General features: G+C 48.5%; 1 protein-coding gene across 1 annotated transcript; it reads left to right on the forward strand.

Annotated features, from left to right (window-relative positions):
* The first annotated feature begins 1,658 nt into the window (after positions 1-1,658).
* LOC117046569 (2-hydroxyacylsphingosine 1-beta-galactosyltransferase-like) lies at positions 1,659-23,550 on the forward strand. The gene is made up of 6 exons (XM_033148625.1): positions 1,659-1,736; positions 12,843-13,687; positions 17,514-17,653; positions 19,194-19,270; positions 20,565-20,784; positions 22,066-23,550. The coding sequence occupies exons 2-6, from the start codon at positions 12,851-12,853 to the stop codon at positions 22,379-22,381; spliced, it is 1,590 nt and encodes a 529-aa protein (XP_033004516.1). The 5' UTR covers positions 1,659-1,736; positions 12,843-12,850; the 3' UTR covers positions 22,382-23,550.
* The last annotated feature ends 653 nt before the right edge of the window (positions 23,551-24,203 follow it).

Consider the following 24,203-nt stretch of genomic DNA (forward strand, 5'->3'; position numbering starts at 1 on the left):
TAGTTAATAACCGCCCTGTGAGAGGCTATGCCACTGTGCAGTAGTAGGTGTGGGATTGTTAATAATAATTTTATGCTGCCCATCCGACTGGGTTGCCCCAGCCATTCTGGGCAGCCTCCAACAATTAAAACATTAAGCCCAGTAAAACATTAAAAACTTCCCTGTGGGCTGTCCCTTCCAACCCTATAATTCTATGAATAAGAGAGGCAGGGAGAGAAGGGTTTCAGTCCTTTGCCCAGTGCCACTGCAAGCAGCAGATAAGGCACCAGGTTTGTTTCCCCAACCTGTAGGAGGGCATCCACTTTGCTGCTGATCCCAAATGTGAAACTTACTGGAACAGCTGAGTTCACCCTGGCCTCCCTCCCCATAAAATTGAAACTGGGTGTTGTGGCAAATTGGTACCTTGGTAGCCGCAGTTGTTGATGAGAAGGAAACAAAAGGCGGCGCCCCCTTTCTCCCTTTGGCGACGCTTTTCCTTCGGTGAATTTGGCAACAGGAAGCGAAAGATCTGGCTGAGCTTTGATTGCGTGGGTTTCCACGCTTCTTCCTCGCAATGAGAAACGGGTGCCTGCCCGTCTCGTGTGGGCTGAATGGCAGCTTTGCTGGCATGTCTGTTCCTGTCTAGTTGCACCTGCCGAGCAGCTGCCTCTCCTTGAGAAAAAAAGAGGGGTGGTGGGTGGTGGTGGATTGAGACAGACACACGCCAGACGGCTTGCTTGCTGGCTTGAAGCATCGCCATGTTGCCTTTTGGGTCAGATTGTGAAGGAGGGGGCTTTTCAAACCGCTCTTCCTTTGCATGCAGGGGGGCGCGCGCTGGAGGTGCCGGGTCTCAGCGTTGTAACATTTACCTCCGAGTCCCAGCTCTACTGCAAGGAGCTACAGGTGGCCCGCGGTTCTTCTATCCCTTCCCCCATTTTATCCTCGCAGCAGCTCTGCGGGTTGGTTAGCGGGCGAGCACCCAACACCTGCAGCCGTCGCTACGCCACCCTGGGCCACCGGGGCCTTAGCTTCCATGATCTCCTTCTCCTAGAAATCGAACCAACCAGCCAAGCCCAGGACTTACTGGCTTTTAAAAAAAGAGTGTGTGTGTGTGGAGAAATCCCGCCACGTTCTTCTGCTTAAGTCTGTTAGACAGCGAGGGTCCAACCACGGGCGGCGCTGTGCGTCTTGCGCGCACGCCTTGGAGATTGGAGAGGTACCCAAATCGGTGCAATTTTACGCACTTACCCGGAAGCAAGCCCCACGGGACCGTGTCCCGCCAATTCCCTCAGAGGGCCGGAGAGGAGCCAACTCTCAGGGGCCAAGGTCCAAGCCCCTCAATAAAATATTCGAGGGGGCTGGGCCTCCCCGAAATTGATGGGTATTGTCATTCAAAAATAACGTGTGTGTCTGGGTCCTGCGATCCATTATGTAGGACAGGACTTACCTGGACACCCCCCCCCATATGTTATTCAAGCTGGCACTCCTGGAGATGCCCTCTCCCCCCCTGCTAGGCCAGAGGGACCCTATCTTGGCTTCTGGGCTTAGGAAAGACGGTGAGGCCTGGCTTCCCGCTGCCGGTAGGAGTGCCTCATGTGGGCCGAACCCCGCCCCGCCTGTTCTCCCCGCCGCCCGGGGCGGGAAGCGCAAGGCAAGAGATGGGACATGAGCAGAGCCAGCCCAGCTCGCGCCACCAGACGAGACACCGGGGCAGCACCAGACGGACGCCAGGGACCCCGCTTCCGCGGGCAGGCAAGGTGGGCAGAGAGAGTCCCGGTGGATGGGGTGTGTGCGTGTTGTGGGCTTTTCTCCTTTGGGTTTTCCCTGCTGCGTTGTCCTCCTCCCACCCCGCCACCTCCATCCTCCGTCTCTAAGCAGGGACGGGTTTACGCATTAGCACCCTCTTCCCCCTTCGCTTCAATGTTAACTCATCTCCCAGGGGCGCTTCCAGGCCGGGCAGGTGGGGGGGGGGGTCAATACTCTGCAAGATTTCAGCGATCGCAAACGGGACCTTGGCGGCAGGTTTGTTTGGCTTTTTCCTAGTTCGCGCGACGGGTGTGCGCGGAGGTTGTACGACGTCGCCGTCGAGCGATGGTCCTTTCTGGCTTGCTTGCGCCCTGGAAGGCTCTGTGACCTCCCCTCCGGCAGTTGCCATACTACCTTTCCCTTTCCCGTCGCTTCCCACCGAGGGCGCTTCCCGGGTAGGATCTAGTCACTGCCTGGCGAAGGTAGCTGGATAGCTCCGCCGGTAGTACACGAGTCTCTTAATCGTTTGTCGTGGGTTCGAGCCCTGCGTTGGGCGAAAGATCCCTGCGTTGCAGAGGGTTGGACTAAATGACTCTTGGGGTCTCTGGAGACTCTACAATGCTATGATTCTAAATTCTGGTTGTGCAACTGCCGTTGATGCGGAGGCAAGTTGTGCAATAAATAAACCAGTTGCCCCAAAAGATTTGGTGATTACAACAGGGATGTGGAAATGCACTGGGTAATGCAATGGAGGTGATGGTTGATTGACTCAGCTTCTTTATCCAATCCCCTGGCAAACAAAGCAGGATGGATGCTCTACCATCTGGTCTTTGGGAAGCTGAAAAATTGTGCAACCCTGCTCTTGTGCTACCCAGGAGAAGGAGATGAATATGGAGACAGCAGAAACTGCTCCTGCAGCAGCCACCTCTGCTCCTTGCTTGCCTGCGCAGCACAGGCAAGGCTACAGAGGCAGTGTGGTGCAGTGGTTAAAATGTTGGACCCAGGAGGACCTGCGAGGCAAAGGTCCAAATTCCTACTCAGCCATGAAGCCCAGCTGGTGACCTTGGGCTGTCTCTTGGTCTAACTTACCTTACAGGGTTGTATTGAGGATAAAACTGGGGAGGGGAAGAGCTCCTTGGAGGAAAGGTAGGATAGAAAGGTGAGGATAATTACAGTATAAGAAAGGCCCAGCTGGGAGCTGGAACAGCAGCAGCTGTGCTCGCCTGCCAGCTCCCTCCAGGCAGGAACGCTGTCGCTGGGTCCAACTCATTCTGAGAGTCTGTGGCCAAGTGAAAGTGAGTGGAGGCAGCTCTTCCTTTGAACCTCTGTACTTACCTGCTTGAGGTAGGAGATGGTGCTGCTGGTTTGCCTCAGGCAGAGAGAGAGAGGGAGGGAGGGAGGGAGGGCGCAGTGATCCAGCGGCAACTAGGCAAGATTTGGTGTCAGCAATTGCCAGTCTGACAGGGAAAACCGCTAATGCTGTCCCTGCCCCATAGGGTGATCCCAGGTAAAGGAGGCTACGGAAGAAAGGAGCATCGTCCAAGGCAGGGGTGGGCAGCCTGTAGCTTTCAGCCTGAGTTTTGGGGGGGGGGTCTTCAGCCTGGCTTTGGCCATTCAGACCTCTGGCAGGAGAAACCTGCCTTTCCTCCTGTGGCCTACTAGACAGAAAGGTGACTGGTAATGAGGCAGAGGAGGTGGCAGATTGATGGATGTCTTTCCCCGCCCCCACAGATGATCCCTGAGGGAACGTGGCTCCTAAAAGATGGAGATTGCCCAGTTGGTTAGAGCACGGTGCTGATAATGCCAAGGTTGCAGGTTTGATCCCTGCATGGGACAGATGAATATATTCCCGCATTGTGGGGGGTTGGACTAGATGATCCTCAGGGTCCCTTCCAACCCTACAAACCTATGATTCTAAATTTAATATAGGAGCGACTGCCCTTTGCTTTTGTTTTAAAAGGCATTGTAGGAAAATGTGCCGCTGGTACAGGACAGGGTAGGAGACTTCAATACAGCTGCAGCCTTAAAATGGCTGCAATCCAGGGCCGGCCCTGTCATGAGGCAGAGGGAGGTATCTGCCTCAGGAGGCAAATGCTGACAGGCGGGGAGAAGTCAGAGCTCTTGTGTGTGTGACCTGTTCTGCCTTGCACCCCCTGAGACAGCCTGCTGCCTTCAGAGGCAGTGGTGGATGCTCTTGTGCTTCCAGCAAATTAAGATTCAGCAGCTAATCTGCTTGGCTTTTGTTCACAGAATGGGAGGGACTGCCATCTTGCCCTTTTGCCTCAGGTGGCGAAAGTTCTTGGATCAGGCCCGCGGCAGCCCTGCGCATACTTACCATTGCCCTTTTGAACGCAACGGGACTGTGTTATAGAAACTCACAGCGTCTTGTTGTGAGGTGGATATTGTGAGTGGATGCAAGGTCTTTTCAACGATGGTACCACTTTATCCTTTCCCCAAGGTGTTTTTTTCTGACACTGTCTTTCTTCTTATTATTTTCAGTGCCCTTTAATTTGCCAAAGGGTTTTTTTTTTTTTTTTTAAATCTGCCTAAGAGCAGTGGACTCGTAATCTGGTGAACCGGGTTCGCGTCTCCGCTCCTCCAAATGCAGCTGCTGGGTGACCTTGGGCTAGTCACACTTCTCTGAAGTCTCTCAGCCTCACTCACCTCACAGAGTGTTTGTTGTGGGGGAGGAAGGGAAAGGAGAATGTTAGCCGCTTTGAGACTCCTTTGGGTACTGATAAAGGAGGATATCAAATCCAAACTCTTCTTCTTCTTCAACTTTAAAAAAAAATTCTGTGTTGCATTCCCCCCCACCATGTTCCGCTGTTTTCATTATTGTAAACCTCCCTAAAATCGCTAGAGTTGGAAGGGACCCAGAGAGTCCTCTAGTCCAACCCTCCAGCATGGCATATGCTCCCTAAGAGCTTTGGGGAGAAGAGCAGCTAGTACTCTTTTTAAGCTAACCTTAAAAAAGAAAAAGAAAAAAAAATAGATAAATGCATGCAATAACATTGTGGACGCATAAACTGTTGAGTGACATTGCATGTGCTTCCCATGTGCGCCACATCCTGTTCAGCCTGAAGTTTGAGCGTGTCTATTAGGAAAGACTGGAAGTTGCCCAAAACCTTGTTGGAACAAACCCTAAGCAACCACTTCCGCTAATCTGGCTCCAGCACCAATTCGGAGATTGGGAAATTCATGCCATTCCATACCCTCCAACATTTCTCCAATGAAAATAGGGGGATCCTAAGGAAAAGCAGAACATTACGGGATGAAATCAGAAACCGGAACGGTTTCTCTAAATCAGGGATGTCCCTGGAAAACAGGAACACTGGGGGGGGGGTCTTTCATCCCCGTATTGTTGTACTCCAGTTCCCATCAGGTTCAGCCAGCAAGGACAATCGATGGTAAGGGAAGATGGTCAGCAACACGTGTGGAAGGGTGCCCCTAGACTGCTATTCTGGGGTGGGTTTCAGTCCCATAGCCATAAGTGCAGGTTGTTCATTTATAGTTCATTGGGATCAAAAGACCAGACTCATGGGCATAGCCAGGATTTATGTTGGGGTGGAGGGCAGGACAACCACCTGTCATCATCCTCTGTCTGGCCCTTTCTAGCAGATTCAGAATGAAATGTCAGCCACAGTTTCTTTAAATTACTTTCTTTTGACCCTCGAGTGCTCAGAAAAACCTGTCAAAAAATCTTCAGATTGTTTGAAAACTAGGAAATTAATTTAAAAAAAAATTAACATCAGGGAGTACCTTCCATGCAGTTAACAAGTATATTTTGCAAAATTACAAAGAACACACCTTTTTCATCTTATCTTTAAAATAATCTTAATTGCAGCAAGTTTTCCTGGATTTGCTGAAAACCTTTTCAACACTTCCTCCTTTTTCCCCAGTACAGTTTTTATGTGCACAACATCATCCAAGTGACCTCAGCAAGCATTTCAGTTTCAAATATTCTGATTATTTCTACTTTTAGTTAAGTGTATTTATTTGTTTGTTTGTTTGTTTGTTTACTTACTTGATTTTGAGGGGGCTTCGGCTCAGTATACCTGAAGGGGCGTCTCCACCACTATTGTCCAGCTCTGAGGGCCTTCTCAGTGGTGGCGCCCACCTTGTGGAACACCCTCCCGTCAAACGTCAAACAGATAAAACAACTATTTGACTTTGAGAAGACATCTGAAGGCAGCTCTCTTACAGGAAGCTGTTAAGAGTTGGTGTTTCGTTGTGTTTTTAATATTTTGTTGAGAGCTGCCGAGAGTGGCTGGGGCAACCCAGTCAGTTGGGCAGCTAATATGATTATGATTGTGATTCTTATATTTAGAGGGTGTCCCCCGCCTGCGATTGGGTAAGCAAGGCAATGCAGTACCTGACTTCTGTTGGCTAGAGAAAGTCTTGGCTGTCAGAACCTGTGGCTGCCAGTATTAATCAAGATAGTAGAAAACACTGGAGGAATATTGCTTTATGAGCGTATGTGGTCACATTCCACTATCTCTTGGGAGCAGGATTATTATATTCTCAGGAGTATTCTGAAAAAGTGACGCCTTTCCTGCTCTGACTAAATAATCTTGGTGTGGAAGTCTGTCATAAGCCTGTTTAAACGATGAAATGTCCTAATCAGCTTTCTCACTGCTGGCTATAATTACCTAAGTAGGTGTCACAACTCTGCATTTGATTGGGTGTGCCTAATGGAGTTCTTACACTTTTCCGTCTGCTTGTCTCAAAACGTGCCAAAATCTGAGCTGGCATTGTCTCCGCTTACTGCATAACAGGCCGGAGAGAAACTAAGCCTCCTGATGTATATTTTGCTCTCAGCGGTTTCATTTGGTCTCCGCCACCTGGAGATGCATGCCTGGGGATCCTTGGATCTGGACTGTTTTCACACACTAGCAACACACCCTGTGGAATTCTATCTGTGGTATTTTATCTGCACAATCGGAATGGATTTCAGGAACCAAAAGGTCATATTGGCCCCAAAATGGCCACTAGGCGTTCTGTTTTGGCAACTGTAACCCTGGTTTAAGGAGCCATTTGGCACCTAGCTTATATATCTGAGTTTCTAACATTGCTGGAGGGCATTACTGCTTTAAAATCTCTACCTACCACCTAGGCAGCACAGTATTGTTCATTCTAAGAAAAGACAGGTGGAATTCCCATATAGCAAGGATGGAGAAGCTGTGCCCCTCCCAATGTTGCCGGACTACAACTCCCATCATCTCTGACCACTGGCTATGCTGACTGGGGCTGATGGGAGTTGGTTTCCCACAACACTGGGAGGACCACAGATTCTGTTATACAGCATATTAGGGAAGTGTTGCATCAACAGAGCAATTCAACTACCAGGTTACCCGGCTTCCAACTACAGGTTTAAACTCTGAGATGATTACTCTCTGCTGTTTTCTTCTTTTAGACAAGGGTTCTTTTTTCAAGTCCCTCTGACCCAGGGAAACTTTTCTGGCCAGACTTGTTCCAGGGCCTTGCTGGAGAGATCTCAGAAGCTCACCCACAACCCAAGGCAATGTGGCAGAGGCAGTTTCTGGGCACCGTGCTGCAGGGGCCACCACAACAGTGCTTTGAAACGGAGCACTAGAGGCAGCTGGCGCTGAATTTTAGCATCACACAGGGTGTCGCTGAAATTTGAGAGCCCAGAAGTCCACCACTGAATATTACACCTCCTTTTCTCTTCTAGGGGGGGCCTCTGTATCTGTTGAGCATCTTTATATTATTATTTAGACAATTTCTATACCGCTTGATAGAGAGATTTGCCCCAAAGAGGTGTAAAGCAAACCTGAAAGAACTGCCACAAAAAATACACAATCATACCATGAATATAAATCACTAAGTATTGATAAGCATATAGTAATATCAGTTATGTCACCTTCTGATGTGCACATGCACTCAATAACCCCTTGCTTCCTAGCTCTCGCCCAAAATCCCACCCAAACACCCTGGCTCTCGCCTACGGCCTCAACAAACTCACTGATCATTCCGCTGCCCAAAAAAAAACCACATCAAAGAAGGTGCACTCTAGGCACCGAGGTTCATGGAGTTTCTGCAAACTGCCCATTCAGCACTGAACCAGCTGCACACCCAGTTGTTCCAGGCTGCAGCAGGCTGGGTTGGGTGACTTTCCCAGGGAGTCCAGAAGACGGCATATAGAAGACACCCCTCCACTCACAGCTCTTTCTCTGCACACAGCTCCTCTTCCGGCCCCCTTCCTCTGTTTCTCTTATCGCTCTTCTCTTCTGCAACAACTAAACGATTGCCTGTAGCTGCTCCAGAGACCGCAGCAGAGAAGGACTCCTTATTCAGGCTAATGATGCACAAATGCCCGTGTTTTGTCGTCTTCTCTGGAGTCATGTTTCTCATCTACCTTTCCAGGTAGATGCTGCTGGGCCTGGAACAAACACCACAACAGCAAGTGGGTGGGAGCGAAAAGAGGCAGGTATAATTCAGTGGCTTGCCTTGAAATCTAGAGGAGAACTCAGGGCGGAAATGCTTGCCCTCATATTGAGAGCAAGCTTGGTGATTTCAAGTCTGATGTCTGTTGACTTTAATGGCATCTCTTGTTCAGTCTTGGACTTGCAGATTTTGAATTAATGATAAGATATTGGAAATGTGGGATTGGAGGAAGAGGGGAGGACGTCCGCAAGTGTATGTTTTGGAAGGTACGCTCCGATACTACCAAGCGCACCCAGAAATTGATACACGTTGAGTAGAGTTAGCACCGATTGCACTAAAAGCAGTTCCACGGCTTTCTTAAATATGTAGATTACCTTGTGCTGAATGCATTTCTAACAGGTGCCTGTTTTGCTTACTATGGAGTCAGGTTAGACTTGATTAGACCTTATTTTGCATGTTAACAGGATGCACCAGCACAATATGCTGATCCTTGGAACTGATTACAGTGCCTCTGAACTGTTGCAGTAACTTTGTACATTTAATATATGTGCTGTTGTACGAAGCAAATAATTGAAAAAGAAAAGAGTGAATGAAGGTGACACACAAAGTGGACATAGACATGGGGGCATCCCACCAACTCCTTCTCTGTGAAAACCCTGGGGAGGACCAACCACCATAATTTCCTAAGTCCTTTATAAAAGGCCCTATAACGTTGTTGTTGTTGTTGCTGCTGCTGCTGCTGCTATTGTTGTTGTTTAGTCGTATCCGACTCTTCATGACCCCATGGACCAGAGCATGCCAGTCTTCCACTGCCTCCCACAGTTTGGTCAAACTCATGTTAGCAGCTTCGAGAACACTGTCCAACCATCTCTTTTTTAAAAAATCATATTTATTGATTTTCCCATATATATTTCCAATTACCAATCAAATTATAATCCAAATTAATTATACAATTCCAATTAAAACAATTCCAATTATGCCAATTTTTTTATAATTTATGGACTCCCCAGCGCTTTTCTCATCTCTTCCAGTTGCCTTCACAGTCCAATCTTTTCACAGCCTCTGATAAATGCCAGCAAGCAGACACGATTATAATAAGTAATGTCTCTGTATGGATAAAGCCATCCTCCTTCCAAATGTCACATTCCGGTCGGCGCCATCTTGTCCTCCTCCTCCTTCTTGTAAATCAAACTTCTGCACAGCAATCACCTCCCGTGTGCATTCCTACCACTCCTTCCCAGGAGAGCCAGACACCTCGTAAATTCCACTATCAATCGTCCATCAAAGCTGGCTTCTCCCTTTGAAGTGGTGTTCAGCTTCACGGGCTCTCCTCAACAATCAACAATCAATCTTTTGCTGCGCCATTACCAGCCGGAAGTCCTCCATTACTGTTAAATCATTCCAAATCTTGTTTCAAGTCCATACAGTTTTGTTTATCTAGTTCACTCTCAGTCTTTAAAATCTGCTTGCTATTTCCCTGTGAAAGTGGATTTTCTGGGGGAGGTTTCGCCCGTGTTAGGTAAGATATTGAGGCAAAACAAACGAAAAGTCCAGAGCTCCCCCCCCCCTTCTTCTCCCTCTTTCACATACCAGTGTAAAGTCCACGTCTTCTTCCAGTTTTCATTCTTAACCACTCAGGGCTGCAGTTAGCAACATTCTTCCCACTCCTTTGTCCGAGACATGCCCAAAACCTTTAACCAAATTTATATTTCCAATTCTAGGGAACATGCACAAACGGGGGCGGCTTCCAGGAGCTCTATCCAGACGAGCCCTATGCGCCCAGACCCCCCCACTCGGTCCCGAAGGATCAAAGTGGGTCGAGGGGTATCCGCGGGTGAGGCAGCCCTCCCCGTCATCCTGGGGAGGTAAGGGAGGCTGCTTACTCCCATCACAGCTGCCAAATTAACTCGTGATGGATAGCAGAGATGGTACAGTCAGCCATTCTCCCGCTGTGCATGCCGGGAGTCTGTCCAACCATCTCATCCTCTGTCGTCCCTTTCTCCTTGTGCCTTCCATCTTTCCCAACATCAGGGTCTTTTCTTCTCATGAGGTGGCCAAAGTATTGGAGCTTCAGCTTCAGGATCTGTCCTTCCAGTGAGCACTCGGGGCTGATTTCCTTCAGAATGAATAGGTTTGATCTTCTTGCAATCCATGGGACTCTCAAGAGTCTCCTCCAGCACCATAATTCAAAAGCATCAATTCTTCGGCGATCAGCCTTCTTTATGGTCCAGCTCTCACTTCCATACATTACTACTGGGAAAACCATAGCTTTAACCATGCGGACCTTTGTCGGCAAGGTGATGTCTCTGCTTTTAAAGATGCTGTCTAGGTTTGTCATTGCTTTTCTCCCAAGAAGCAGTTGTCTTTTAATTTCGTGACTGCTGTCACCATCTGCAGTGATCATGGAACCCAAGAAAGTAACTTTACTATGGGAAAATGTATTTCTGATCCAGCCAAGGTGAGGAACTTTTAGCTTTCTTTAGTTGATATATCTTTCCTGGTCAAATAGGAAAGTTTCTTCATACTTCACTGTGGAGGCATCATCCACAGGCAAATGCTCCAGTGCTTGTAGTTTGCACAGAACCTTCTCAGACCTGAAATTATGCCTGTAACCAAGCCTAAGCCTGTGGAACTGGGATAATTGCATATCCAATGTGGTGTCTGCCATAACTTTGGTAACTCCCATCACTCCAGGGCTGGTATCCAGGCTGGCTGGGGGTTGATGGGAGATGCAGTTCACAACCTGAGGGAGGGCGCCGTGTTGGCTGTCCCCGTGTCCACTTCATTCTTGTCCCCTTTTATTCCTTGTCTCAACTTTTACACAGAAAGCCCATTAGTGTTTGAAATTCGCCTGGCACATTTTGCACCTGGCTATCGGCCGCTTGTGACCAAGTGAAGATGCCTGGGTGCCAGAATGGCACCTGACATCTCCACCATCTGGGGATCTGGACTGTTTTCATGCGCTCATATCCCACCCTGTAGAATTCTATCAGTTATATTTTACCTGCACACTCAGAAGGAATTTCAGGAACCAGAACGCTTTTTCTGTGCAGCCTGAGCAGGAGCAGTGAACAGCGTTACAGTTAATTGTTGTCGCTTGTCTTCCTTTACCCCGCCCTAGTGCCCTGCTCAGAGTTGTGAGGAATATTCTTACGTTGTGAATGGTCCGTGTCGCCTTTAGGAGAAAGAGGCCGGAATAGGCTGCTATGACCCTGGGTCAAGTGACTTTTAAGTTCTCAAAGCTCTTAACCTAGCTCAAGGTGGTCCAGAGTGTTTAACTGAGAATCTATCACGGTCAGTCCATCATTTGAAAAATAAGGCATTGGGGCCATCTTGCCCCAAAATGGCAACTAGACTTTCCATTTTTGGCAGCTGAAACCCTGGTTTCAGGAGCCCTTTGGCGCCTAGCCTGTGTATCTGAGTTTCTGACAGGTTGTAGTACAGATGTGCCGTCATGTGCACCCTGTGAACAGACGAAGAATTAGGCTTCCTTCATTAGCTGCTGGTTTTTGTTTTGAAAGAGGCAACGAAGGGCTTTCCCCCTGGGATGTCATGCCCACTGCTGATCTAGAACATGCACACAGAGGGGAGCAGGGAAAGACTTCTTAACTGTTAATGTAAGTAGCAGGTATGTCAAGAGAGAAGGCTAGGCTGTAAAACTCTTTATTCCTGAAGCCCTGGCTTTCTATATGCGAGGGGAGGCCTTTCCAAGGAGGGTAGAATTCAGACATGCAGATCACTGCCACCTGCGGTTCTGAAGTGGCTGAGTCCAGGAATTGTTTTTTTCTGCCGGATTCTGCAGATTATTGTGTAAGGAGGCATTCCCAGGGGAATTGTGCGGAGGAAGAAGCTGGAAAATTCAAGCAGCTTTGCTCCAGTGGGGGGGGGGGGGGCGGGCGGCTATGTTCCTGTAGTATCTCATTGCCTGGTATCTCAAGTCACCTGCATCTTTTCTTGCGAGGGAGAACAAATAATTTGGAAGTGGCCACCTTCAGGGGTAGCAATGGTTCCCATACTCCCTGTGCCAGCAGTCCCTGTAAAATGCCAGGCACACTGTTGGTGCTGCACGTCTGTATGTTGTTGTTGTTCAGTCGTTCAGTCGTGTCCGACTCTTCGTGACCCCATGGACCAGAGCGCGCCAGGCACACCTATCCTTCACTGCCTCTCGCAGTTTGGCCAAACTCATGTTAGTAGCTTTGAGAACACTGTCCAACCATCTCATCCTCGGTCGTCCCCTTCTCCTTGTGCCCTCCATCTTTCCCAACATCAGGATCTTTTCTAGGGAGTCTTCTCTTCTCATGAGGTGGCCAAAGTACTGGAGCCTCAACTTCAGGATCTGTCCTTCTAGTGAGCACTCAGGGCTGATTTCTTTGAGAATGGATAGGTTTGATCTTTTTGCAGTCCATGGGACTCTCAAGAGTCTCCTCCAGCACCATAATTCAAAAGCATCAATTCTTCGGCGATCAGCCTTCTTTATGGTCCAGCTGATCGCCGAAGAATTGATGCTTTTGAATTATACGTCTGTATGTATAAAAAAATTAATTGCACAGAACTGCAGTTTCTGCGATCAAACACACTTTGATTTGCGTTACACTAAGCCGGGCCGTAGGGTGGAAATGCGTTGGATTTGCTCTGCTTCCTCCACACCTGGCCCACACTTCCCGACTTGCACTGCTAAAGGATGAGAACTGACTCTTTCTCTTTCTCTGCAGCGATTGACATGAAGCATTGCCTACACCTTGTGGCCGCCCTCTTTGCTGCGGAAGCCATTTGCGTACTTCCTTGCCACAGTGCCAAAATCCTGCTGGTGCCCACCATCGTCTTTGACAGCCACCTGCATAACTTTGTACGGATAGCGGAAGCGTTAAGCAGCCGGGGTCACGATGCGGCCGTCCTCCTTCACGAAGGTCGAGTCATGGAGCCTTTCCCCCGGGGCTACAGGGTGCAAGATTACCAAGGGGTCTTCAGCACGGAAAGCGCCGACGACTGGCTGCAGGAGTTGCTGAAGCGAGTGTTCGAGGGGAAGATGACCTCCCTGCAGCTCTTTTCCATCTTGGAGAAGTACCTGGAGAACTGTGACTTGATACTGGGAAATAAAACCCTCCTGCAGCAACTTCAGAGGGAGGACTTCGACTTGGTCTTGGTCGATACCAACGAAGTGTGTGGCTTCATTATCGCCCACGTCCTAGGTGTGAAATATGTGGCGCTCTCCACTGGCTTTTGGTTTCCTGCTGAGATTGGAGCCACTTCACCTGTGGCCTATGTCCCCGAATTTAACTCCCTGATGACTGATCAGATGGGCTTTTTCGGCCGGACTTGGAACATCGTGGTTTTCGTCATCTCTCGTGTAGCCACCAGGCTGTTCATCATGCCCAAATTTGACCACCTAATGGCGAAACATGGGGTGGAGCCACAGAAATCTATGCTGGAGATTATCCACGGCACGAGCCTCTTTTTCCTGTGCAACGAAGTGGTGCTTGACTTCCCGCGACCTTCGCTTCCCCATGTGGTTTTCACCGGGGGGATTCTCACAGAGCCTGCAAAGCCTCTCCCAGAGGTAAGTAAAAGGAACGCGATGCAGGTTTATGGTATGTGGGGCCCTGTGTGCAGGCCCCCTTGGGTGGGTGTGGGGCATTTGTTCACCTAAATAAATGTGAATTCCTGCAAGAAGAGGGGTGTATGCGGAGAGGATGATAAAATTTCCTCCTTTGTGCTACCCACTCCCCAAAATGGTCTGGAACAGTCCCTGTGGTGGGTCAAAGAGAGGGAAACAGTGATGGTGAAATTCATGCCCCTGCAATGGCTGCCCCCCCAAAAAAGTGATAATAATTATGTTGGTGATAATGACTCTGCACTCTGCAAACAATTGGGGAGCAATCTGGGAAAAGCTGATAATATCGGCAACGCCTTTGCACTGGCATCTCCCCCCACCCCCCAAAAAAATAACCCAACAACTTGAGAACAATCAGGAAATCAGCACTGAGCTCCCTCCCTCCAAAAAAACACACAAAAACTTGGGAACAACCAGAGGAAATGTGTTGCTGATAATGATGCCTTTGCCCTGGGCTGCATGCACACATATGCGCCAACAACTTAGGAATAACTGCTGCTGTGTGGCAGGCATCAGAAACAAGAAGAGGATGCCACATCCTTCCCTCACCGTCATATTCAGCTGAGGACGTTTCTTGAGTAGCTGCCTGCTCCACATGCCAGCAGGCAGCAAAACAAACGCAGCAGGTTCCTCCTTCCACACGGCCTGCACTTTCGAGAAGTCCTTCAAGCAGCTGCCTGCCACACGGCTGGCAGGCAGCAAAATGAGTGATGGGCGATTCCCGCAATTCCCTCCACATCCCAACACACACGTTATTAGTTTTTAAAAGTAGCTGCCTGCTGACAGCTTCCTGTGGATGGATGGTAACAAAACAAAACAAGTGGAGCAGATCCTGAGCATCTTCCTCCACTGCTGCACATACACATTCCCCCAAAAATTCTTCCATGACCAGAGCAGCTGCTCCCTGTTTGGTCCACGAAGCCAGTGAGCAGCAAAGCAAAAAGAAGGCAAACAGACCCCAGCATTCCACCTCTGGTATAGACAGCTCCCTGCACATTAAACTTTGTAATTCTCTTTTTAGAAGGGCTAAAGACTTCCTTAATAATAATAATAATAATAATAATAATAATAATAATAATAATAATAAGCTAAGAGTCTGAAGCCCCTGCTGGCATGTGTCCTGGTGCAATGTGCTCTACATGGGGCTACCTTTGAAGGTGACTCGCAAACTACAACTAATCCAGAATGCGGCAGCTAGACTGGTGACTGGGAGTGGCCACCGAGACCATATAACACTGGTCCTAAAGGATCTTCACTGGCTCCCAGTACGTTTCCAGGCACAATTCAGAGTGTTGGTGCTGACCTTAAAAACCTTAAACGACCTCAGCCCAGTATACCTGAAGGAGCATCTCCACCCCCATCATTCAGCCCAGACACTGAGGTCCTCCTAAGGGTCTTCTGCTGGTTCCCTGACTGTGAGAAGCGAAGCTACAGGGAACCTGGCAGAGGACCTTCTCGGTAGTGGCACCCTCCCTTTGGACAGCCCTCCCTTCAGATGTCAAGGAGATAAAGAACTACACAACTTTTAGAAGACACCTGAAGGCAGCCCTGTATTGGGAAGTTTTTTATGTTTGGTGTCTTATTATGTTTTCATATATGCTGCTGTAAGCCGCCCAGAGTGGCTGAGGAAACCCAGGCAGTTGGGCGGGGTATAATTAATAAAATAATAATTATTATTCCAATTGCACCATTACAAATCTAGACCTGTTAGGACCCTGGGGATTCCTGTTGCGTGCCACTCACTTACCGTATTTTTCTCTCCATAAGACACACTTTTTTCCTCCTAAAAATTAAGGGGAACTATCTGTGCGTCTTATGGAGCGAATGGTGGCCCCTGGAGCCGAATTGTCCAGGGGCCAAAAGCAGATAGTGCTTTTTATTATACAAAGAGAAAAGGGGTGTTGAAAGGACCCCGCTCAGCAGCTGATCAGCAAGAGATCGGGAGAGAGTTAAGAGTCCCTGCTCCCTTTCAGCCCCGCCCTCCATTGTTGAATGTGCTGCAGAGGGAGGTTGTTTGTTCCCCCAGCGACATGTGACTGGCTGATTAGTTTATCTGTCTGGAAACTGCAGAAATGGCTCCCTTTCCTTCAGAAGCTGCAGAAATGTGAGTTGAACCCCATAAAAAATGGGGCTTTTCCTCTTTGCTTTCCCCCCTTTGCAAAAGGAGCTTTGCTTTTCTCCCTTTGCAAAAAAAGCTACAAAACTTTTAACTGATCCTCAAAACAAAAACAAAAACCCAGGGCTTTTCCCTTTGCAAAGAAAAGCTAAAAAACTTTTAGCTGATCCTCAGAAAAACAGGTCTTTTCCCTTTGCAAAAAAGCTGCTAAACTTTTAGCTGATCCTCAAAAAAACAGGGCTTTTAGAGGAGTAAAACCAGAAAAAAAATTTATTGTTTCCTCCTCTAAAAACGAGGCGCACCCTATGGAGTGAAAAATACGGTATCCCTCACAGCTCTGACTTCATTCATTGGTTAAAAGCACTGGCAGGTGGCTCATTTAACAAAGAATTGCTTAGACATTGCACATTATAGAACCATAGAATTGTAGAGTTGGAAGGGACCCCAAGGGTCTCTGAATCCAACCCACTGCAATGCAGGAATCAGTGGTGTGCAGTGAAATTTTTCTTAGAGGAACAGTTAGAGCCAGAGGCACCAGCTTGCGAGGGCAATTGGGGAGGAGGAAACTTGTGCGATGTCCCGATGTTGCACAGGTGAGCATCGCACCTCCCTAAGCTTGGGAGAAGCTTCCCGGGCTTTGGGGAAGAGGCACCAGGCTTTAATTGAAACGTGAAGCGGTGCACAGGGATGAGTAATATAATCATAGAACTGTAGAGTTGGAAAGTAACCCTGAGGATCTTCTGTTCCAACCCCCCCGCAGGAATATGCAGCTGTCCCATATGGGGATCGAACCTGCAGCCTTGGCATTATCAACACCATGCTCTAACCAATGAGTGCAGTAGTTTAATTTTCTGTCACTTTCCAGTTTATGGAAGGTGACTTTCTGCAGCAAGGAAACCTTCTGTCCCCCGCAAGTGTCTCTGAGCCTTTGAGGAACCTGATTTTCCAGAGTTTACGTAACGTGTCGGTGCATCAGGCTCCCGACTACGGGCCTTCCATGAGTTGCGACGTGACCAGAATTGCAACAGGAATGGAGCTAGCACATTCATCCCCACAACCCTCCTCCCTCTCCCCCCCCCAACCATCAGATATTAATTAAACATTCTTTCAAATGCCTGCATAGTGCCACTCCAATCATTTCTGTTAGCTTTCTATCCAGGGTGTTGATCAACTAAGTTCAGAGGCTGGTTTTCCGTGACACGGATGCTTTCTGTGAGCAAGCGGGGCACGTGGAGACGCGGGTAACAAGTGGTTTTAACAATAAAAGAATAAGAATTGTCCCGCAATTTCTTTGCTCTGATATTCTTTCGGTGCAGAGAGATTTCTTGAGTTTGGTGCTTTTCAAAGCAAAGAGGGAGCTAGTTTTGTGACATCTGCTGTCTGCAAGGAAGGGGATCCCACGGGAGAAGGGCAGAGAAGTCCAACTGCTTTGCCAGAGTTCCTGGCAGGCTACCATGTATGGTCTTACCTGGGCTTCTACTCTCAGCTGAATGGTTTGAAGTGTCTCCCATCCAAATACTAACCAGGCCCGACCCTGCTTAGCTTCCAAGATCAGGCACGTTCAGGGTAACTACAGCCATAGACCTGAAGGGCTTGAGGCAAGAAAGCTTGATATTGCTCTGATGTGCAAACCTGGGGGTACTTTTATACGTGCAGGGCCTGCGTCTCTGGATGGAAGCCGCAGATGCTGGTGTCGTCGTAGTCTCCTTTGGAATCGGCATACGAGTCCTGCCAAAAGACCTGGTGGAAAAGATGGCCGGGGCATTTGCTCGCCTTCCCCAGAAGGTTGTGTGGAGGTAAGGTAAAGGTAAAGGGACCCCTGACCATTAAGTCCAGTCGCGGACGACTCTGGGGTTGCGGCGCTCATCTTGCTCTATAAACCGAGGGAGCCGGCGTACAGCTTCCGGGTCATGTGGCCAGCATGACTAAGCCGCTTCTGGCGAACCAGAGCAGCACACGGAAACACCATTTACCTTCCCGCCGGAGCGGTACCTATTTATCTAATTGCACTTTGACGTGCTTTCGAACTGCTAGGTTAGCAGGAGCAGGGACCGAGCAACGGGAGCTCACCCCGTCGTGGGGATTCGAACCGCCGACCTTCTGATCGGCAAGCCCTAGGCTCTGTGGTGTGTGTGAGATCCGTGACTGCATTGTGCTTGCAGACAGCCACAAAGCAGAGGAGGGGTGCCTCTGCACTGCAGTGCTGTCGTGGAATCTGCCCCAGATCCCAAATAAATGGGGGCCATGTTCTAGGGGGGCAGAACTGATCTGGACACCCCATCCAGCTTCCTTTCCCCCTTTTTCTCTTCGGCATTTTGCTGCTTCAAGGAAAGGTCAAGATGGTGTTGTGCATACAGAAGCCAATTGGACCGTCAGTTGGACCTTAACATCAAAGCTATTGATGGGATAGTGTCCACCGTTGCACCTGAATAGGGTGGCATAATACTTTATGGGGGTACAGGGTGGGCTCACACAGATCCATCTGCCACCAGCAGGGGCCTCAGGAGGAACAGCGGTGGGGGGCTGTCACAACTGCCTCCTAGCATCTGCCCCCACCCTTGAGGAGGTCAATCACTCTGCCAGAGGTCCAGCCCTTCAGATGAGAGACGTCATAAACATCAAGAACCAGGCTGTTTGAGAATGGACCCAGACACAGTAACTGCCCCTTCCACCTGCCAAAGAGCATCCTCACGTGATTCTGTGCGCGTTTACTCAGAAACAAGTCCCGCTGGATTCATACAGATTTGCTCTAAAGGAAGTGTTTATCTTCTTTCCTATACAGTGGTACCTCGGAAGTCGAACGGAATCCGTTCCGGATGTCCGTTCGACTTCCAAAACGTTCAGAAACCAAGGCGCGGCTTCTGATTGGCTGCAGGAAGCTCCTGCAGCCAATCGGAAGCCGCAGAACCCGCGCCGGACGTTCAGGCTCCAAAGAACATTTGCAAACACTCACTTCTGGGTTTGCGCCATTTGGGGAGCTGAAACGGAATTTTCCGCTAAATCTTTAGTTGCAGTCAAGTGGTACTGTATTTACTTGATCTTGTCGGTACCCACGTTTGAGATATCTTCTTCCTGGCAAGCGTAAAAGCGGCTAGGGTAAGGTCTTTGTATGGGACATGGGAGAAGGGTTAAGTGGTTATTATATTTTAGACAGCATTTTTTTAAAAATGCAGAACCTGCACATAATTGGCACTTTCACCCTATGTATTATTACATCACACAGTATGTATTGTTAAACGTTTATCGTTTCCTCTCATTCTCCCCTGAGTCAGGTGGGAAGGAACTTATTTTAAGTGACGGACCTTTTGCTTTCCTCCTCCCACTGTCCCTTGGCAGATACTCTGGTCAGAAGCCATATAACTTGGGTGAAAACACACTGATGATGGATTGGCTGCCTCAGAACGATCTGCTGGGTAAGTGAAAGGGAGCAGCCAAACGAGGGGGTTGGACTAGATGGCCCTTGGGAGTCCCTTTCAACTCCACCATTCTATGATTCTATGAGAGCAAGTGACTTTTCCTTGCCCGGAAGGAGAGAGCAAACCGTGCCCTTCTCCCTCCGCACCCTATTGTGAATAAATGAACTGCTTCAATGACTTTTCCAGTCCTGGATAACTGGCAAAGCTAATGGGTTTTTTGTTTTTGTTTTCTCCCATAACATTGCTAGTCCAGGATACCTGAACTGATTTGGGACCAGAGTTGAGCATAAATCTCCCCTCCCTTCAGTCAAATATCAGCAAACATGGAAACAGTTCCACTAGTGCAGAACTTCCTCTCCTCCCCTTAAGTTTGCTTCAGGGGGTTAGGGAAACCCCCAGAACATATTTAGGGGTATGGGCATGGGGGAGATGACCGGGGGGCAGGGGAGTTGCACTGAGCAGCCAAAAGTGCTTGCACTAGTGGGCCTGTTTTGTTGCATTCCACCCATTAATCTAAAATCAATTGTGGTCGAGTTTAAGTGCTGGAATTAACAAGAGAACTTTGTGGTGGCTGCATTGTGACCGGTGCTTTTTGGGGAAAGAGGGAGAGCTTTAGGAGGGGGTAGTCAACCCTTGTGTGGAAAAACTTCAATTTGCATAACTTGGGATGCAACAAAATGTTGCCTTGCCTGTAAACATATTGATAGGATAAGTTCAACTGTCAATAACGCAAGTGGTTCAGATTTAAGCGTTTTATTTCCAATCAGTACAAAGGGCGATAGCAATCTTCCTTCAAATTACAAATTAGTCTGTGGGCTGTTGTAACGTAGCCATACGACAGAGAACCATAGAATATGATGTCAGTCCTTTGTAAAATTGAGGCCCGTGAATCAATAGCTTAGATTTTTTCAGTGGAACTTCCTAGTTTTGGAATTGACTGTTCCTCCTTAGACAAATGTTTGGCTCCCTTTCATCTAATTAATTATAAAACTAGACCGCATCTGTCAATCCAATTTCAGCGCAATTTGCAGAAAACATTTAATGGCAAGTTTCTACAGCCCTAATCTCAGTGGGTGGTTGTTGGCTAAGTTTTACTCAGAGAAGACCATTGAAATTAATGGTATTAAGTTAGTTGTGCCTCTTAATTTCAATGGGTCTACTACTCTGAATAGCTTGAGTGCCTCATACTGAGTCAGAAAACTACATAATAGATGGTGTTTAGCAGATGAATTACCAAATTAAGTAGATATTATGGATGCGAGCTTTTAACATTGCTCGATTTCTGTTGCAGGCCACCCCAGTGTGAAAGTCCTTGTGAGTCACTGTGGCATGAACAGTATATTTGAAGCCATTTACCATGGGGTTCCAGTTGTGGGCTTCCCTTTCTATGGCGACCAGTTTGATATTATGACTCGAATTCAGGCGAAAGGAATGGGTATCCTAGTGGACTGGAGCCAAGTGACAGAAGAAAGCCTCTACCAAACTCTGTCCACAGTAACGACTAACCCAAGGTAAGTCAGCCTAATTGTAGCCTTATTCAAAGAAGAGCAAAGGAGTGAATCTTTGTTTACTGCATTAAAGAACTGCAAGAGCGGCTCTATAGATAAGTTGCTTTCTGTTTTAGGCCCCGCCCCCTTTGCCTTCTCTCAAAGGATCCTGGGAAGTGTAGTCTGTTAAGGGTTCAGAGTTGTAAGGAGACCCCTATTCCCTTCACAGAACTACAGTTCCCAGAGTGGTTTAACAGTCAATACCTCCCCAAAGGGTACTCTGGAAATTATAGCTGTGAGGTAACTTGGGGCCTCCTAACAACTCTGCACTTTTAGGAGACTACATTTCCCATGGTTGTTGTTGTTTTTTTGTGGGGGGTGGAGCCATGGCTGTTCAAAATGGTGTGATACTGCTTTTACATACCAGTAGTGGTGATGAGGCCTATGGTTCTGTGACAGTGATTGGACCATGTGTTTTATTTCTCCAGTTATATGGAGCACTACTCAGAGACACACACCTCCAACTCAATTAACTGTTTTTGAGAGAGGCATTCAATTTGCATGTTTGCTTCTCCATCTCATGGAATCAGCTGATATAGACAGATTATTCTGCGGGTGGGTGCAGGCACCAGGAGAGCCTGTAGCTCCGTGGTGAATTGGCCACGTACCAGTAGATGCTTTTGCTGAAGAGATAGAAGTTTTTCACGGAGGAATCTGCGAAATTTGCAGATGAATTCTATCTATGGTGTCCTGTTCTGGTCCTCAGGAGGAGCCCATGGGTTGCAGCAAGGCAGACCACTTGCTGCAGCCACAGGACCACGGAGAGCTCCGAGTGAGCCACATGCTCCAAGGAGGGCCTGAGGCGAGCTGAGGCCATTTGAGCCTCTGCTTCCAGTCCACCTCTCCTGTGCTTTGCCTCCTTTGTTGGACAACATTGCTAATACTCCGGCTTGATGATGAACACTTGACCTTCACTCTCGGGCCTCCTGCCTGGTGTGCTTCTTGCACTGCTGCGCTGCAAAGCTCTTCACACCCAGGGGAAGGTCTCTGTGAAAGTCCAGGCCACAGTTCTATGGGTGCCCGGGCTGTGGAACCAAATTCCTGCCTCGGTTTCAGTGGGCTCCTAAACAGCATCAGCTGGTGGTCCTGTAGCTTCTGCTGTTGTGTCCTGGTCCTTGTTGGACTCCAGGATAACGTCTGATGGATCCTTTGTGCCATTGAGTCCTGGCAAGATTTGGTAACGTAGCAGTCAGTAGGGGACATGTCATTCTCCTAGCATTATTGTTGACGTTCCTCTCTTTGCAGTTTCTCCAAGGCTGCCAAGAAGATCTCAGAAATCCACCTGGACAAGCCCATGCTTCCCCTCAACCGGACACTCTACTGGCTGGAGTACGTCCTTCGCCACGACGGAGCTCCATTCCTCCGCCCTGCCCTCTACAGGCTTTCCTTTTATGAGTATTACTGCTTGGATATTTTGGCGGTGCTGCTGCTGTTTGTGGGAGCCATCGTCTACGTTGTCCGCAGGCTGAGATTGCGGTACAGGAGGTCCGAAGTCAACCCAGCACACCTGAATGGCCACGTTTTGAATGGGCACATTCTGGAAGGGAAGAAAGTGCAGTAGGACTTGGCCCTGATCTGGTCTGAGTAGACTGTTTCCTCTCTGAACAGAATAATAGATAAGGGCGGTGATAAGGCCAAAAATGGATAAGGCTGGACTTTGTGGGAACTTTGAGATGGGATCTGAGTCTGTGAAATGCTGGAGAGGAGGACATCCTCTTTGCCATTCTCCCATGCTATGTAAGATGGTGAGGAGAGAGAATAGATTATGCTTTTTAGAGTGAGTGAGTGAGTAGCTGTGGAATGCCACTGCCCCATATTCTGTAAGGATAAAAGGAGACCCTTTATTATTATCATCGCAAGGAATCTGAAAAGTGGTGTTTTAGAAGTTTGTTTCAAACGGCTGGTACTCCTCGGCTTTCCTTGGCACACCGCACTCCTGCCTTTGTGCGACACTGCATCGGTTTTTTAAAAATAAATAAATAAAATAAACCGCAAATTGCTTCCCTCCAACCAGGGTGCGGATGTGAATCTGAAGGCAGAAGCAGATATTTCAGGTTTGTGGTTGGGATTGAGGTGCGACTGAAGGCAATCTGCCCCATCCTCCGCTTCAAGGGAGGGCATCCCTCGTTCCTCGACGAGAATGATCTAAATTATTGGGAGGAGTTGGGCAAGCAAGGTTCTGCGCCACTAGAGCCATTCAAATAACTGAAGGAACACTGCCCTTTCCTCCTACATATTGTACCGGCCTCTGATTTCCCTCCTGAAACCAGCTCTTTTGTTGTTGCCTCCCAAAGAACTGCTCTCCTAGGCCTTTCCTGTCCCCACTTGGAATGCCCATGTGTTGCAAACTTGGAAGGGAAAAGGAGGCAAACAGGGAATGGTCAAGGAAGGAAGGAGAGAGGGGGGGGAAGAGGATGGGTGCTTCTGACTATGTGGGCTCCTTTCCCCCTCTCTAGTCCTTCTCTTTCTCCTAGCAGTGACTTGCAAGAATAGCAGTAACTCCCAAGACTTGAAGGTGCCACAAGTCTGTTTGTTGGTTTTGCACAGCGTGCTAATGCAGGAGTTGTGGTTGTGTTTTGTGACATCTCCCTGGTTCCTTCTCAAGTTTTAGAAGCCTCCCATCTGCAGGGTTACGGTTGCATAACAAGCGGCATCAAAAAGGTAGCAGTCTCTGCGTTTTTCCTGCCTCCATCTCCATTGCAAACCCAGGCAGTGTTGTGTGCCCCGCTCCCCAAGGCTGTCTTTTGAAGATTCCCCCCCCCCCCAGAAATCTCCTACAAATGCTTACTAGGCTACAAAAGAAGAAAATACACATTAATATTGCCATCTCTGTCGGAAGGGATGCCAAGGGTTATATAGTCCAACCCCCGGCAATGCAGGAATCTCAGCTAAATCATCCATGACAGATGACCATCTAACCTCTGCTTAAAAACCTCCAAGGAAGGAGGGTCCACAACCTCCCCAGGAAGACCATTCCACTGTTGAACAGCTCTTACTGTCAGAAAGTTCTTCCTGATGTTTAGTCGGAATCTCCTTTCTTGTAACTTGAAGCCATTGGTTCGAGTCCTACCCTCCAGAGCAGGAGAAACAAACCTGCTCCCCCTTTTCCATGGGGCAGCCCTTGAGATATTTGAAGATGGCGGTCGTATCTCCTCTCGGTCTCCTCTTTTCCAGGCTAAAGATACCCAGCTCCTTCAACTGCTCCTCATAAGGCTTGGCTTCCAGACCCTTGATCACAGTGGTCGCCCTCCTCTGCACATGTTCCAGCTTGTCAACATCCTTCCTAAATTGTGGCACCCGGAATTGGACACAGTATCATAGCTGTCAAGTCTCACTTTTTTGGCGGGAAACTCCCTTATTCCAAGCCGTTTCCCGCTGCTATC

The sequence above is a fragment of the Lacerta agilis genome, chromosome 5 (assembly GCF_009819535.1).
Source record: "Lacerta agilis isolate rLacAgi1 chromosome 5, rLacAgi1.pri, whole genome shotgun sequence".
In the NCBI taxonomy this organism is placed as follows: domain Eukaryota; kingdom Metazoa; phylum Chordata; class Lepidosauria; order Squamata; family Lacertidae; genus Lacerta; species Lacerta agilis.